This window comes from Sceloporus undulatus, chromosome 3, assembly GCF_019175285.1.
Source record: "Sceloporus undulatus isolate JIND9_A2432 ecotype Alabama chromosome 3, SceUnd_v1.1, whole genome shotgun sequence".
In the NCBI taxonomy this organism is placed as follows: domain Eukaryota; kingdom Metazoa; phylum Chordata; class Lepidosauria; order Squamata; family Phrynosomatidae; genus Sceloporus; species Sceloporus undulatus.
In genome coordinates, this window is record NC_056524.1 from 114,271,178 (window position 1) to 114,284,683 (window position 13,506).

The 13,506-nt window shown below is 42.3% G+C and overlaps 1 protein-coding gene across 1 annotated transcript in view; it reads left to right on the forward strand.

Moving 5' to 3' along the window:
- The first annotated feature begins 7,720 nt into the window (after window positions 1-7,720).
- Window positions 7,721-13,506, forward strand: part of STK24 (serine/threonine kinase 24) — a 35,052-nt gene continuing 29,266 nt past the window's right edge. Inside the window, exon 1 of the mRNA XM_042459552.1 lies at window positions 7,721-8,124. Coding sequence (XP_042315486.1) covers window positions 8,080-8,124 — 45 coding nt within the window. The 5' untranslated portion in view covers window positions 7,721-8,079. The remainder of the gene's footprint in view (window positions 8,125-13,506) is intronic.

Genomic DNA, 13,506 nt, shown 5'->3' on the forward strand with positions numbered 1-13,506 from the left:
AACAATTAAGAGTCTAAACTCACTTTCTTAAAAGGAGGAGAGATTATTTCACTATTGTCCTGATGAGGACAGAGTGCCCTATACTTTTGGTTGGGAAACACTGGTGCATTGTTCTGATGATATGTCATACTTTAAAGTTACATCTCTTTTTTGGTTTCACATGTGCTTTTTATATGGATATTTTCCATGGATAATGCTCTGGATAATTGTGTTTAATTCTCACTTTTCCAAAGGTGGTAAAAATGAGCAGGGTTTACCATCAATCTACTATTGAGAGTCAGATAAACATTACCTCCACCTTTGGTTAGTCACAAAATACAGGGTACTCATAAAATACATAATTCAAACTAAACACCTGGTCATGCACACACATACACACCTCAAAGTGTTCCTAAGTTCCAATGAAACTAGTGATGACTTGCACTTGAATAATCCTTGGCAAGGTAGAAGGCAGTAGGAAAAGAGGAAGCTTGTACTACAAATGGATGGACTCAATCAAGGAGGTCATGGCACTGAGTCTGCAAGACCAGAGCAGGGCTGTTTGTGACTGGGGCTCTGGAGATCTCTCATACCTAGAAGTTGCCATGGGTCAAAGCTGATTTGACAGATAATAAAATAAACATATTTTTATTCCAGTCTTGCGATTAGAGTGGCTTACATGTTTTTTGGGGGAAATTATTCCACTCTTTCCATGACAGGATCGTACAACACACCCATCCCCCAACATCCTTCTCTTTCTCTCCTCTGAACATCTCTGAGTACTCACTATGCCATGCTACATCAAGAAAAGAGATGTATGCTCATATTGGCCATACTACCATACAATCTTTAACTTTCTGTTCTATCAAGACATACATTTGGTGTGAATATTACACATGCAAGACTGTGGGGAAAGGCTCTTTTATGCTCTGTTGAGAACTTTTGTTTGGGACTTCAAAAGCCTTAGCCGTTGTAGCTAATGTAGTTTAAAATCATCTTCAAGGCCTCCACCATTCCCTCTATCCATGAAGATAAAGTCCATGTCCACATCTGCATCTTTTCAGATATTACAGACACAAGACAATAATTAACAACAGAAATAACTCAACATTCACTTCCTCTGACAGAACTCCTTTTTGGGGCCCATTCCAACTTACCAGAAAATCCGTTTCCTGAACCGATTCCTGAAACCATTTCTGAAAAAACGTGGTTCCCAATATGTTTGCGCCGGTTTCAGGAATTGGTTCAGGAATCAGCAAGTGGCGGGGGACAGCTTGTTGGCCGAGTTGCCAGTGGGAATCAGAGCAGATTTGAATCCAATTCAAATCCTCCTGGTTCCCACTTGGGCTGAATTGATTTATTTCTAAATTTCTAAACAAATCGATTTAGCCCAAAAAACACCACATTTTTCCAGCATCTTTTTGACGCGGGTTGAATGGGCAAAAAAGGGCAGAAAGCATGGCCTCCCCTTTCTGAATTGATTTCTAAAATCGGATTCAGTGGGAACCATGCCCCTTTAACACAGATCCCGATCTCGATTTAAACATAGTGGGAACAAGGCCTTGCTGTAGCCCAAACTTTCTCCATCCCAGCTGTTCTAGTTCTTCTTACCATCTTTCCCTTCATATTGAATCCTTCCTTTCTCTTTTTAAAATCGCTCTGCCACTCAGTATATTGCTGATAGACTTAGCAATACCTCTAGACAACAGTCTGTAAACTATGAGGGGCCAAAAACTGTGGGCTTTATCACACATGGCTTTTAAATTGCAATAAAAGTTCAATAATAGCACCTCTGGCCATACGTATGACATGATGTAGTCTCCCTCTCATTGCTTCCTTGTCTTTCATTAATTAGCACATAACTTGCTATTGATGGGAAACACCCACCAGTCAACTCCCAATTGTGCTAGTTGTCATCCTTTTACTGTTCTGGGATTGCACAGTCACATAGGACTTTATCACACAGGGAAAATCGGGGGTTTAAACAGTAAATATCCCATGAAAATTCTGTGATTACGATTAAGATTTTCACATGATGTCATAATTAAAGAGTCATTATCCTGGGAATAACCAGGGAATAACCTGGTTGATTTATTGTAATTTAATCACGACATTGTGTGTAAATCTTAATTGCGATGACACAATTTTCATGGGATATTCACTGTTTAAACCTCTGATTTTCCACCAGCTTCCCCTGTGTGATAAAGTTCATAGTGTCAGAGTCTCCTCCTCTGCCCCATCCCTCTCTCCTTCACTATTCCAGAACAGCTATGCAGTTTAAAACCACAGAGTTAGTATAACTCCTGAATTGTGTTAAGGAATAAAAAATACATGAAAGGCATGTTGTGTAGAGGACAAGGTAGGGAGGTAGGGCTAAGGATGAGGATGGAAGAGTACGCAAGGGGCCAGCAACATCCCAGTCACGCAAATGGAAGGATGTGTGTGGTAGTGGTAGGTAGTGCTCCAAAACTGGTATGTATGCAATTCCCTTCATTAATGTAAGCATGGTGAGAATGGAAGTGGTGTGATAAAACCCTAAGGAAAGGGCCCTGGCAGTAATAATATGTAGTACAATAAATAAATAAATAAATAAAGAAAGAAAGAAAGAAAGAAAGAAAGAATTCTCTTAGAGGTCTCATGTTTTATGTTACAAAATCATAGGATGTCTTGCTGAGATGAAACGGAGGTACTGGCAAGTATTATACTGGGCATCAGTGGTGATGCTTTGTGCCATATAGACAGTCTATGGGGCTAAACAGACAGGTAAAAAGAGGTGCTTTCAGGCTGACTTAAAGGTGTGGCATTTAGATGACACATGCCTTGAAGCCAGCAGGAAAATGCCCTTTAGGCACCTTATGCAGAGAAAAGCCGTTTCAAAAAGAAGCAGCTTTTTCCGCTTATTCCTGGCTTGAAGCCATATCATATGGTCATGACATGAGCACTTGGGAGCCGGTGGTGTGGTTGGTGGGATTTCAACGTGGCTTCAGAAAAGGCAGCTTCAAGCCACTTTTTCCTGCCCATCTGTTTCACCTCTATGATTCATTAACCTTGTTAGGAAAGGGCTTTAGGGCAGAACTCCACTTCTCATTCATCAGAAATGAGTAGGAGGGCCTCCAGATTCAGTAAGGTTGGTGTACAGCTATACCTCACTTTAATGGAGGAATGTGTTCCTGGGCATGCCTTTTTAAATTTGGCACCACAGGCAGAAATAACATGGAAAGAACGAGAATAGATTCCTACACCATAACAAAAAAGATCAACACTTTTCAGCACATTTTTTATTCAGCACTAACAATATCCACACCTGAAATGAAACAACCAGGTCAAGCCAGCCTTGCAGAAGTAAACAAAAACATTTTGAGTCTTTTAGGCATCACTTGAAGGCTTCTTCCAAAATCCATCAATTTTCTTTCACCTGCTTCCACTTTTCTTATGATTTCCATTTGGGTGGCCAATCGTACCAATTTATGATTTTAAAAGAACTTGCTAGAGGTAGCTGGTGAAGCAGTCTCTTTTTTGCTCTCCCCTTTTCTCTACTTTGCTGTTTATGTTTAGTAAGAGATTTAGGAGGCAGCTGCTGTTTACCTTTCCAATTGCAGGCTGACACATTTAGCTATAGTAGGATTGGCTAGGATGTAATCCCACTCTATCCTAGCTCAAGCTTTATCACTTTACTGCAGACATGCTGCTGTAACCCGTCACTAAAACTCCGTGTTTCTCCAGTTAGACCCAAGTGCAATTTGTGGTTGGAAGTCTGCACTTGGACACTTGGTAACAATAAATGTTTGGAAAATGTGCACATCTTTAAAATGCACATTAGACTACATACATCTTTAAAATGTGCATCAACATCCTTTACCCAATGAGAGAGAAAAATGCATTCAGTTTAAGGATGTATGCAAACAAGTGTGCATTTTAAAAGAGTATCAGAAATATGCAGAAATTTCCATGGAGAGAGAGAATATACTTCTAATGGAAAGAAGGGGCTGGGTGGGCATAAAATGCCTTTGTAAAAGGAGTTTTATTGTCAGAGGCTGTACTACGTTTTGAAAGAAGTCAAGTAATGCACGACAGTGAAATAATACACATCAGTGTATTAAACACTCTAATGATGTGTGTGCGCGCAAGATGATGAAGTCCAGAGTCTAACATTAATGGCATAATTGTTACTACGTGGCATATATTTTAAAGAATGTAGAGATGGATGGCCTTAGCAACCATACTCAGAAAAGTAGTGATGGAAGAAGTGGCTATTAAATTCTTCCTTGGCGTAATTAAGCTGCCTTTGGTCTCATTAAAGCCTTTGCAGCAAGTTTGATCAACACCAATTATTTTAATTGTATAAGAGTCCAGCTATGGGTGTGACAACAGTATCTAGGTTAAAACAGAAACGTATAATTGATCATCCCAGGAAAGGAATGCAATTATGGCCCAGTGAAGGGTTGTTATGAACAAATCCAAGATGTTCTTGCAGGCTATGCAAATATACAGAATCCTACTGAGGTTAGATTATTTTTATGAGCTTCCGCTATTAATTACTATTAACCCATTCAGAGCAACAGCACAGATACTTGAAGCATGTTTAAATCCAACAGTTTATGTAAGAGACTAGTGCAATTCTATTTCCCCTTTGAAATCTTGCTTTTCTTGTTCTTGCACCTGGACACAAAACATTAAAAAGCATTTAAAGAACTGAACACAAAAGCTTTTTTTTACTGAATTTCGCTGTCCCTTAGGCTGATTTGTAAACAACAACAATAAGAAGTATTGGCAAGATTAGGCTGCAAGGCAGTGGTTCAGTATGTGGAGCCTGTCTCCTATTTTGTTTTTGCTCATATATTTGCTTATCAGTCCTCCCTTTTGGTAAGCAGAAACTCTTGTGTGCTCATTGGTAAGACTAAACTAAGATAAGGGCTTATTGTTAAATAATTTGCTGATACAGCAGGGAAGGAATTATCTCTTTTCAACACTTGCAAATCGACAAAACCCAACCTTGCCTTTCTGATTTCCTCTGCATAACTCACCCTATTCAAGGTCTGTATCAGATTCAAGGGCTTTCTCTCTCTCTCTCTCTGCATGGAAATTTTTTGCATATTTCTGATACCCTTTTAAAATGCACACTTATTGGATAAAAATGTGTGCAGGTTAAGTATGCTCTCAAATTTGCAAAAAGTCATAATAGAGCAGACCAAGGTAAATTATGATAAAAATAATGTACACAAATAAGTGTGTATTTCAAAAGGGTGTCAGAAATAAGCAGAAATTTCTATGGAGCGAGAGAAAAAGGTTGATGCATATTTTAAAGATGTATGTAGTCTAAAGATGTGCAAATTTTCCAGACATTTATTGTTACCAAACTATACTATGAGCTTCCAACTGCAGACTTTCCAACCACAAATTGCACTTGGGTCCATGTTTTGGCAGGAGCGAATACTTCTCAAAATCTAACTGAAATGAATTTTTTTTTCAACACTCCTAATTTGTGAAACGCTAAAGGATATGCGTGTTGGGAAGGTAGGAGATCTGATCATCATATTAACGAATTCAAGTTTTATGTTCCCTATTTAAACCCCTAGGAAATCACCAGGAAATTGAGTTATTATACAGCTTTCTGACATATAACTTGTGTAGTCTGAGAATGTGGAAATTGTGAAGTACACTCATCTCTCCATATTTGTGGCTTTGATATTTGTGGATGTGATTATTCACGGATTTGATTAACAGGTTCTCTCTAGGAATATCTAGGTCCTCCAGTGCAACTCTATGGTCAACTTTAACTAAAAGTTGCACTGAAAGACCTAGAGATTCCTAAAGAGAATACTCTGCTAAGCATTTGTAGCTACTCTATGGCATTTTTATGGTCAGTGTCTGTCGGAGGTTGACCACAGAGTTGCATTGGAGGACCTAGAGATTCTTAGAGAGGTGTCCTCTCAGGTTAAAAACATGGTGCTTTTGTCATTTGCAGTTTTTTCATATTCACTTCTGCCCCTAACCCCTAGCAAATATGGAGGGACAAGTGTAATGTGGTTTAGCCATTTGACAGCAAGAAAACATGTAGTTTATAGGGTGGTTTATTGGAAAGCCTGTGACATGTATTTTGTGCATTTTGGTTGACCCCCCCCCAAAGACATCACTGTTTTGTGGGTTTTGGATGTTACCCTAAGATCTAAGTTATTGAAATGCTATAAATTTGGAGACTGAAGGAAAATTTCACTTGGGATAGCACAATTGGGGGGCATGATCAATTTTGCCATCACCACCTCAAACCCAATCCCTGAGACTGGAAGAGGCAGTATTATATTTGGGATAGAGCACTTGGTGGTGGTTTGAGCATTGGACTATGACTCTGGGGGACCAGGTTTTCATTCCCCTCTTGTCCATGGAAACCCACTGCATGACTTTGGGCAAGTCACACTCTCTCAGCCTCTGAGGATACCAGTGGCAAACCCAATCTGAACAAATCTGGCCATGAAATGCCCATGATAAGGTCATGTAGGAAAGCACTTGAAGGCACACAACAACAACAACAACAACAACAACAACTCCACCTATTGCATGCCTTTTATTGGGAGCTATGGAGTAGCAGGCTCTCCTAAGGAAGAGTCTCCACAGAACTCTTCCTCAAGAGGCATCCTAGTGCTGCTTTTAAACAGAAAGACAGAAAAAGGGGCACAGGAAGCAACCAATGCCTCACTTTAACTGCCTTGTCTCAGGGAGAAGGAATCATGGGAACTGTAGTTTGTGGTGGCAGCAGAGCTCTCTGACGGAGAAGGCTACATGGCTCCCCCAAACTACAATCCCCAGAGTTCCACTGCTTTGTCAAACGCCATTATTTTTGCAGTGCTGAGGCAGCCTCTAACTGGCTGAGTGCGGTGGAATCATGGGAACTGTAGTTCGTTGTGGCACCAGAGCTTCTCTGACAGAGAAGGCGAAATGCCTCGCGAAACTACACTTCCCAGAATTCTATCGCATTGAGCCACGGCAATTAATGAGGCACCAAACAGGATTATTTCTGCAGAGTGTGGGTGCTGCACAGGGCATTATCTCCACAGTGTCAAACTCCATAGCGCTGAGGTAGCCTTTAGTAGCCATGGTTCCATGCGGTGGAATTATGGGAAGTGTGGTTCGTTATTGCACCGGAGCTCCTTAATAGAGAAGCCTCAATGCCTCACGAAACTACAGTTCCCAGAGTTTCACCGCATTGAGCCACGGCAGTTAGAGGCTAGGTCATTTCTACACTGCTGAGGCAGCCTTTAACTGACGCGGCTCAATAACATGAAGGCATCATGGGAAGTGTAGTTCGTTGCGTCACTGGAGCTCCTTCACAGAGAAGGCTAAAACGCCTCACAGAACTACAGTCGCCAGAATTCTACAACATTGAGCTGCGGCGCTTAAAGCGGCGTCGAAATTGGCTGAGTGCGGTGGAACCATGGGAAGTGTAGTTCGTTGCGGCGCCAGAGCTCTGTCTGTCAAGGGAGATGAGCCGCCTCACAGAACTACAACCCCCAGAACCTCATAATGGCGGGTGTCAAACCATCCTTATTGCTGCAGCTGTGGCTTAGTGCGGTGGAACCATGGGAAGTGTAGTTCGTTGCGGCGCTAGAGCTATTTGTCTCAAGGGAGACGAGACGCCTGACAGAACTACAACCCCCAGAAAGCTCAATAAGGCGTGTGTCAGACCTCCCTTATTTCAGTGCGAGGGAATCATGGGAAGTGTAGTTCGTTGTGTCTCCACAGCTTCTCTGCCTGTGGGGGCAAGGCCTCATTTCTCCCAAAGCTACAGTCGATGGATAGGGGTTTAAAGCGGTGTGGGCGTGGGTTGTTCCTGCAGTGTGGACAAGGAAGGCGTGGGGATAAGAAGCAGAGGGCGCCGGTGGCTCCTCCTCCTCCCTCAGCGTCGAGGGCGCTCCTCCTTCCTTGTCCCTTCCTTCCATGAAGCGCAGGCCCCTCTCCTCCTCCTCCTCCTCCTCCTCCTCAGTGGGGAGGCCGATGGGGCTGCTGCTGCTGCTGCTGCTGCTGCTGAGGTGATTCCTCCCTGAAGAGCCCGGAGGGAGGGCCCTGGATGCCTCCTCCATCATCACCTCCACCGCCGCCTTCATCATGGCCCACTCCCCCGTCCAGCAGCCTGGCCTCCCTGGGATGCAGGTGAGCCATGCCCCCACTGGAATGGGGCTCCACTGGCTGCCTCCACACACTCTCCCTGCTGGGCTTGCATGCGGGGCGAGGAGGGGGGGGGTTAGTCATATTAATAGTAACCTAGATATTAAACCTCCCTCCCACATTTTGGAGGAGGGGGACTGGGGGCACACACAGCCCTTCCAGGCAGCGCTTCTTCAGGGGGGAAGGTTTACTATTTAGGATATTATTATTATTGTTGTTGTTATTATTATTATTATTATTATTATTATTTGACCCCTAATTGAAAGGGAGCCACCCCCCTTTCCCCCTCAGCTTCCATTGAGATATATATATATATATACACACACACACACACACACAAATAAGGGACACATAACTCTTCCAGGCAGGGCTTCTCAAAGGAGGAAGGTTTAATTTTTAGGGTTTTTTAAATTATCTGCCCCCCAAGTGAAAGAGACCTCCCCCTATATATATAAAAAGCACACAGCCCTTCCAGGGCTTCTCAAGGGAGGAAGGTTTGGGTTGCTTTATTTTGGACCCAACCTGTATAATCTGACTCCTAAATGAAAGGGAGCCACTCTCGGCTTCCATTGATTTTAATTTTTCAATTCTCTCTCTTTTTCCCCCCAAGTGGTTCACTGAAATCCCCCAGATGTGGGCCATGCTTTTGAAAAGGGTCTCCCACACAGAGACACATACACAAACAACAACAGCCCTTGGTTTGAACCACTGCAGTTGTAGCCTAGGGAGAATAGATGACCTTCAGGGTGTCCTGTGGGATGGGGATGGTGCCCCTCTGGATATGAATCCTGGCAGGAGGGAGGTTAAAAGCAACCCAACTAATCTGGAAGGGGGATGTTTTAGTCCAGGAGGATGCCTCTCTCTCTCTCTCTCTCTCTCTGTGATTCAGTATTATCATCTCTCTCCTTACAGCCCTTGATAGATAGATAAATAGGGGGAGAGATTTCGTCTCCTTCTTTTATTTGGTGTACTCCTGCTCCCTCCTTCCTATCTCTGTGCCATCCAGATAAGGCAAGGCAACACTGGGATGGTGGTGTCCTTGAGGGGATCTTTGCTGTGAAGAAGTGAATTTGGAGACTCATTTCAGATGTTAGGTAGCTCACAATGATAGCGACATACTGTTTTGGCCTAAGCAAAGTGGGGAGGGATGGGTGATACCCCAGAGTGGCCTATGCAGCATCCACACTGTACAAATAATCCAGTTTGGTACCACTTTTTAATTGCCATGGTTCAAGGCTATGGAAACCTGGTGCCACAACAAACTACAGTTCCCAGAATTCCACATCCTTGAACCGTGACAGTTAAAGCGGTACCAAACCAGATTATTTCTGCAGTGCAGCCTTTTGTGACAGGGAGAGTTTTCTGTCCTTCACAGGCTGCAGCAGATAGGAGTCATTTGGGCTTGTTTTGGCTGGAAAGGTTGGTATGCTCTCTCTCTCTCTCTCTCCTTCTCCCTATGCAAGGCTCTTGCCCCACAAGGACAGTAAATAGAGGGGAAGCTAAAGGGTGGAGAAGTGTGCTTCCTTTTTTTTAGCACTGCACTTAAGGCATCGGCTTTGGGGAGGGCGGGGTGAAGTATTAAAGCTAAAGTATGAAGCATGCTTCAGGGTGTTTGTGGAAAGATACTGCCCTTTGCCTCTGTTGGAGTTGACCAGGTTTTGTGAGGTTTTGAGGAGCATCATTCTGAACCAGGCTGCCCTGCAGAACAGAGAAGGATAGGAGAAGAGAATTGTAGGTTTTGATGGTTTTGAGTCCTGGAGATAGTCCTTCCTTGAATGACACACTTTCTCTTGAACTTCCTGCCCCAGAGTTCCTTAATTCCCGACTGACATCCCCTATGCATTGATAGAAGGAATCAGGTGCAGCAGGAAGCGGAGGACAGCAGCCTTAGTGACACCACTGCCATGGAGCCTCCCTTGACAGAGCTTAGGAGCAACCACTGAGAAGGCTCTTTCTTGGGTCCTCACCAGCTGTATCTGTGATGATGGTAGGACCGAGAGAAAGTCCTTCCCCAAATATCTCAAAACCCAGGTAGGCTTCTATTAGGGATATAGGATCCTTCAGACACCCTGGCCTTAAGTCATATAGGACTTTATAGGTCATAACCAGCACTTTGAATTCTGCCTGTAAATGGACTGGTAATCAGTGAAGATGCTTCAGCAAGGGATATATATCTATATCATCTATCTATTTATTGTACTCAGTATTAATATGTTCAATATTTTCTCTACCCTCACAAAATCTAGCCGAATATGTACTGTATGTTATTTTATGTCTGTTGTATCTCAAATTCGTTCTAACCAATCCTCTCACAAAGTCATCCTTCAAAATCCTTTTGCTTCATGGCTATTTCTACCCTTCTTTTTATAATCAGGTTACATACAATTCCATCCCTTAATCTCTTGGATTTTGTTATATTTCAGGTTTTGAGTTCATTTGTTTTATTGTTATCTTTTTGTTTGCTACACTTAATATATACTTTTTAATTCTTTGTGTTCTTCCAAGGCTGGCAGCAGAATTTATAAACTAAATCCACCAGCTATGTAAATGAATCTATGGATATTACAGGTGCACAAGAAAGCTTCTCAGTCTATCTGCCCATGTTATTTGGGGCCTTCAACAGGAAAACACACAAATCAAGCAGTTCTAACTTTTGGGAAGCTTCTTTTTCTGATGGCTTAAAGACAGTTCTTTATCATCGTAGGCCCTGCATTAACTAAAAGCTTGAATAAAACACATACAATAAAGGGTTGCACTTTTGATAGTTAATTGTTCTTTCAATAAGTTACATAGAATCATAGACTCATAGAGTTGGAAGAGACCACAAGGGCCATCCAGTCCAACCCCCTGCCATGCAGGAATTCCCAATCAAAGCATCCCCAACATGACATCTCTGTGATTCTGAGTATTATTCTGTCTATTATTATTGTGTGCCTTCAAGGCGTTTCTGACTTGGGTCTACCCTAAGGTGACCCTATCATGGGATTTTCTTGCAAGATTTGTCCAGAGGTGGTTTGCCATTGCCTTCCCCTGAGGCTGAGAGAGTGTGACTTGCCCAAAGTCACCCCATGTGTTTCATGGCCGAGCTGAGAATCGAACCCTGGTTTCCAGAGGCCTAGTCCAACACTCAGACCACTGTGCCAAACTACCTCTATATTATTTAGTTATTTTTTTTAAAGAAACCTAAATATGAAACTTTACTGCCATTCATAGTAGAAACCTTGCCTGCCAAAAGAAATTAGATCTGTGGCTGGCTAATGATTTTATAGCTATGAGCCACTTTTTAGAATGCACTGGGCTATGAGAGGCAGATACAGATTTCATATTTCTTACAAAATCCCCTTATAATCTTGTGTGTTTTCCTTTATATTCATATTGCTATGATGAAGGGAGATGGTGCTACAGAACTCTTGCATGCATAATTGGCGGTCTCATGCTTGACTGGATTGGCCCTCTGATATTTGGAAGTAGGATGTAAGTTTGGTCCCAAGGCAAGGTCTGAGGATACATGATGCAGGAGTCTTGGTGATGCTAAGCAAGCTTTGTTCTGATCAATGCTTACCCTGGATTTTTTGACAGAAGAAAAGTGGAATACAACTATAATAAAGAATTGCATTATATTCAGCCCTCCTACCTTTGCTATTGAACATTTTTATTTTAAAACCCATTTGTTCAAAACCAGAAGGGGACTTCTTCCAGTCATTTCCAGTTTTAATCTTCATTATGTAGCATTATGGGCAAGTGTTGTGGTCCCTGGAGTCTCTGGGGCAAAAAATGGATCCCCAGAATTGCCACAATTATCCATCCCTGTATTAGAGGCTTAACTTTGTTAAAAATTTATTTAGGTAGACAAAAAATTAATATTGGATGCTAAACCTGGCTGGGGATTACCAGCTACACAATCTTGCCCAAGGCACCTTGCAAAGTGATGCTAGCCACTTTTATTATTTTAATAGTAAAATATAGATCTGTATAGCATGGCAGAATATGTGTGTGTTTGTATTTGCAGCAAAAAGGCCTTTAGTCATGCACACTATATTGCTTCCACTACATTAATGCTAGTGTTATGCTAGTCCAGTCCTCTGTTATGCATATGTATATGCTGTGATGACATGGATCCATGCATATTGAAAATACAGATATTTTGGCTGCAACTTTCTGGTTGTCTGGCTCCTTCCGTGTTGGCATCTGCTCAAGTCAAATGCATATAATTCTGTCTACCTGGCAACTCTAGGCCTGTACCCCTGTGATAACTCCTTATCTGTTTGCCTCTTGGTTCCTTAATTGATTCCTGTGGTTGCAGGTATAGAACTGGTGTGTGTGTGTGTGTGTGTGTGGGAGGAACTGATGTAGCCTTCTTGATGTTGGACTGCAAATCTCATAGTCACTATGTTGACTCAGTTTGGTGGGAGTTGCAGTCTGGAGGCCTGAATGTTCCCCATGCCTACATTAGAAAAGGGGAAGGCAAAAAGTGCCTAAAGAACAAGGTGTAACACCTTCTTAATGAGGATAGGATAGACTCTTCACCCTTCACTAGGGATATGAAATGACACATTAATGGAGCAATAAAAGGAGTGAAACCACTTTGGAGGTATTGACTAGGTAGAACATACTAGAAGTGGGGTGGGGAATTTATGGCATCCAGAGTTTGTTGCCTCATCCCGACTTCTGGCCTTGCAGGCTGGGATTAATTGGAATATAGCACTGTCTGGAGAGCCACAGGTTCCCATCTCCAGATTCCCCATCCTCAAACTTGTTCATAAAATGGCATTCTAATCCCTGTTGTGTGGCTGCTATGCTGTATGGAATTAGCACTGTTAAGGTACATTTTCTTTCCTTATAATCTTGGTTGCTAATAAAAGTGGAATTTAAATGATAGCTGTCATGGTTGTAGAGCAAAGCTTGAAAGTGTGTCAGTAGCGCATGTGGAAAGTTCAGTAATTGAGAAACTAGGGATTTGAAATTGCAGTGACTAAGGGAGAGAAGGCTTTTCTGCCTGAATTACCCCATTTTCACACTTCTTGCTTGTATTCATTTTAGCATGGTACATTATCCTTATCTGTATTACCTTTATTCTGCAACCCCTCCATTCTTTAAACATATATACTGTATGCCACATAACTTTGGTTTCCATAATGCATGGAACTTGGGTTCCTTAAAGTGGGGTTTCTTTTGACTGGGAAGGCATCATCTTGTCTCCCAGGTTCTTCCCGCAGGTAGAGTATTTCCAAACAGTGACCAGAGATCAGATGGTCTGTTGGTAATACTGTAGTCTTTGTAATAAACTTAATTGCCATATAGAGAAGAGTATTTCCAGAAATTGTGTGTGTGTGTGTGTGAGAGAGAGAGAGAGAGAGAGAGAGAGAG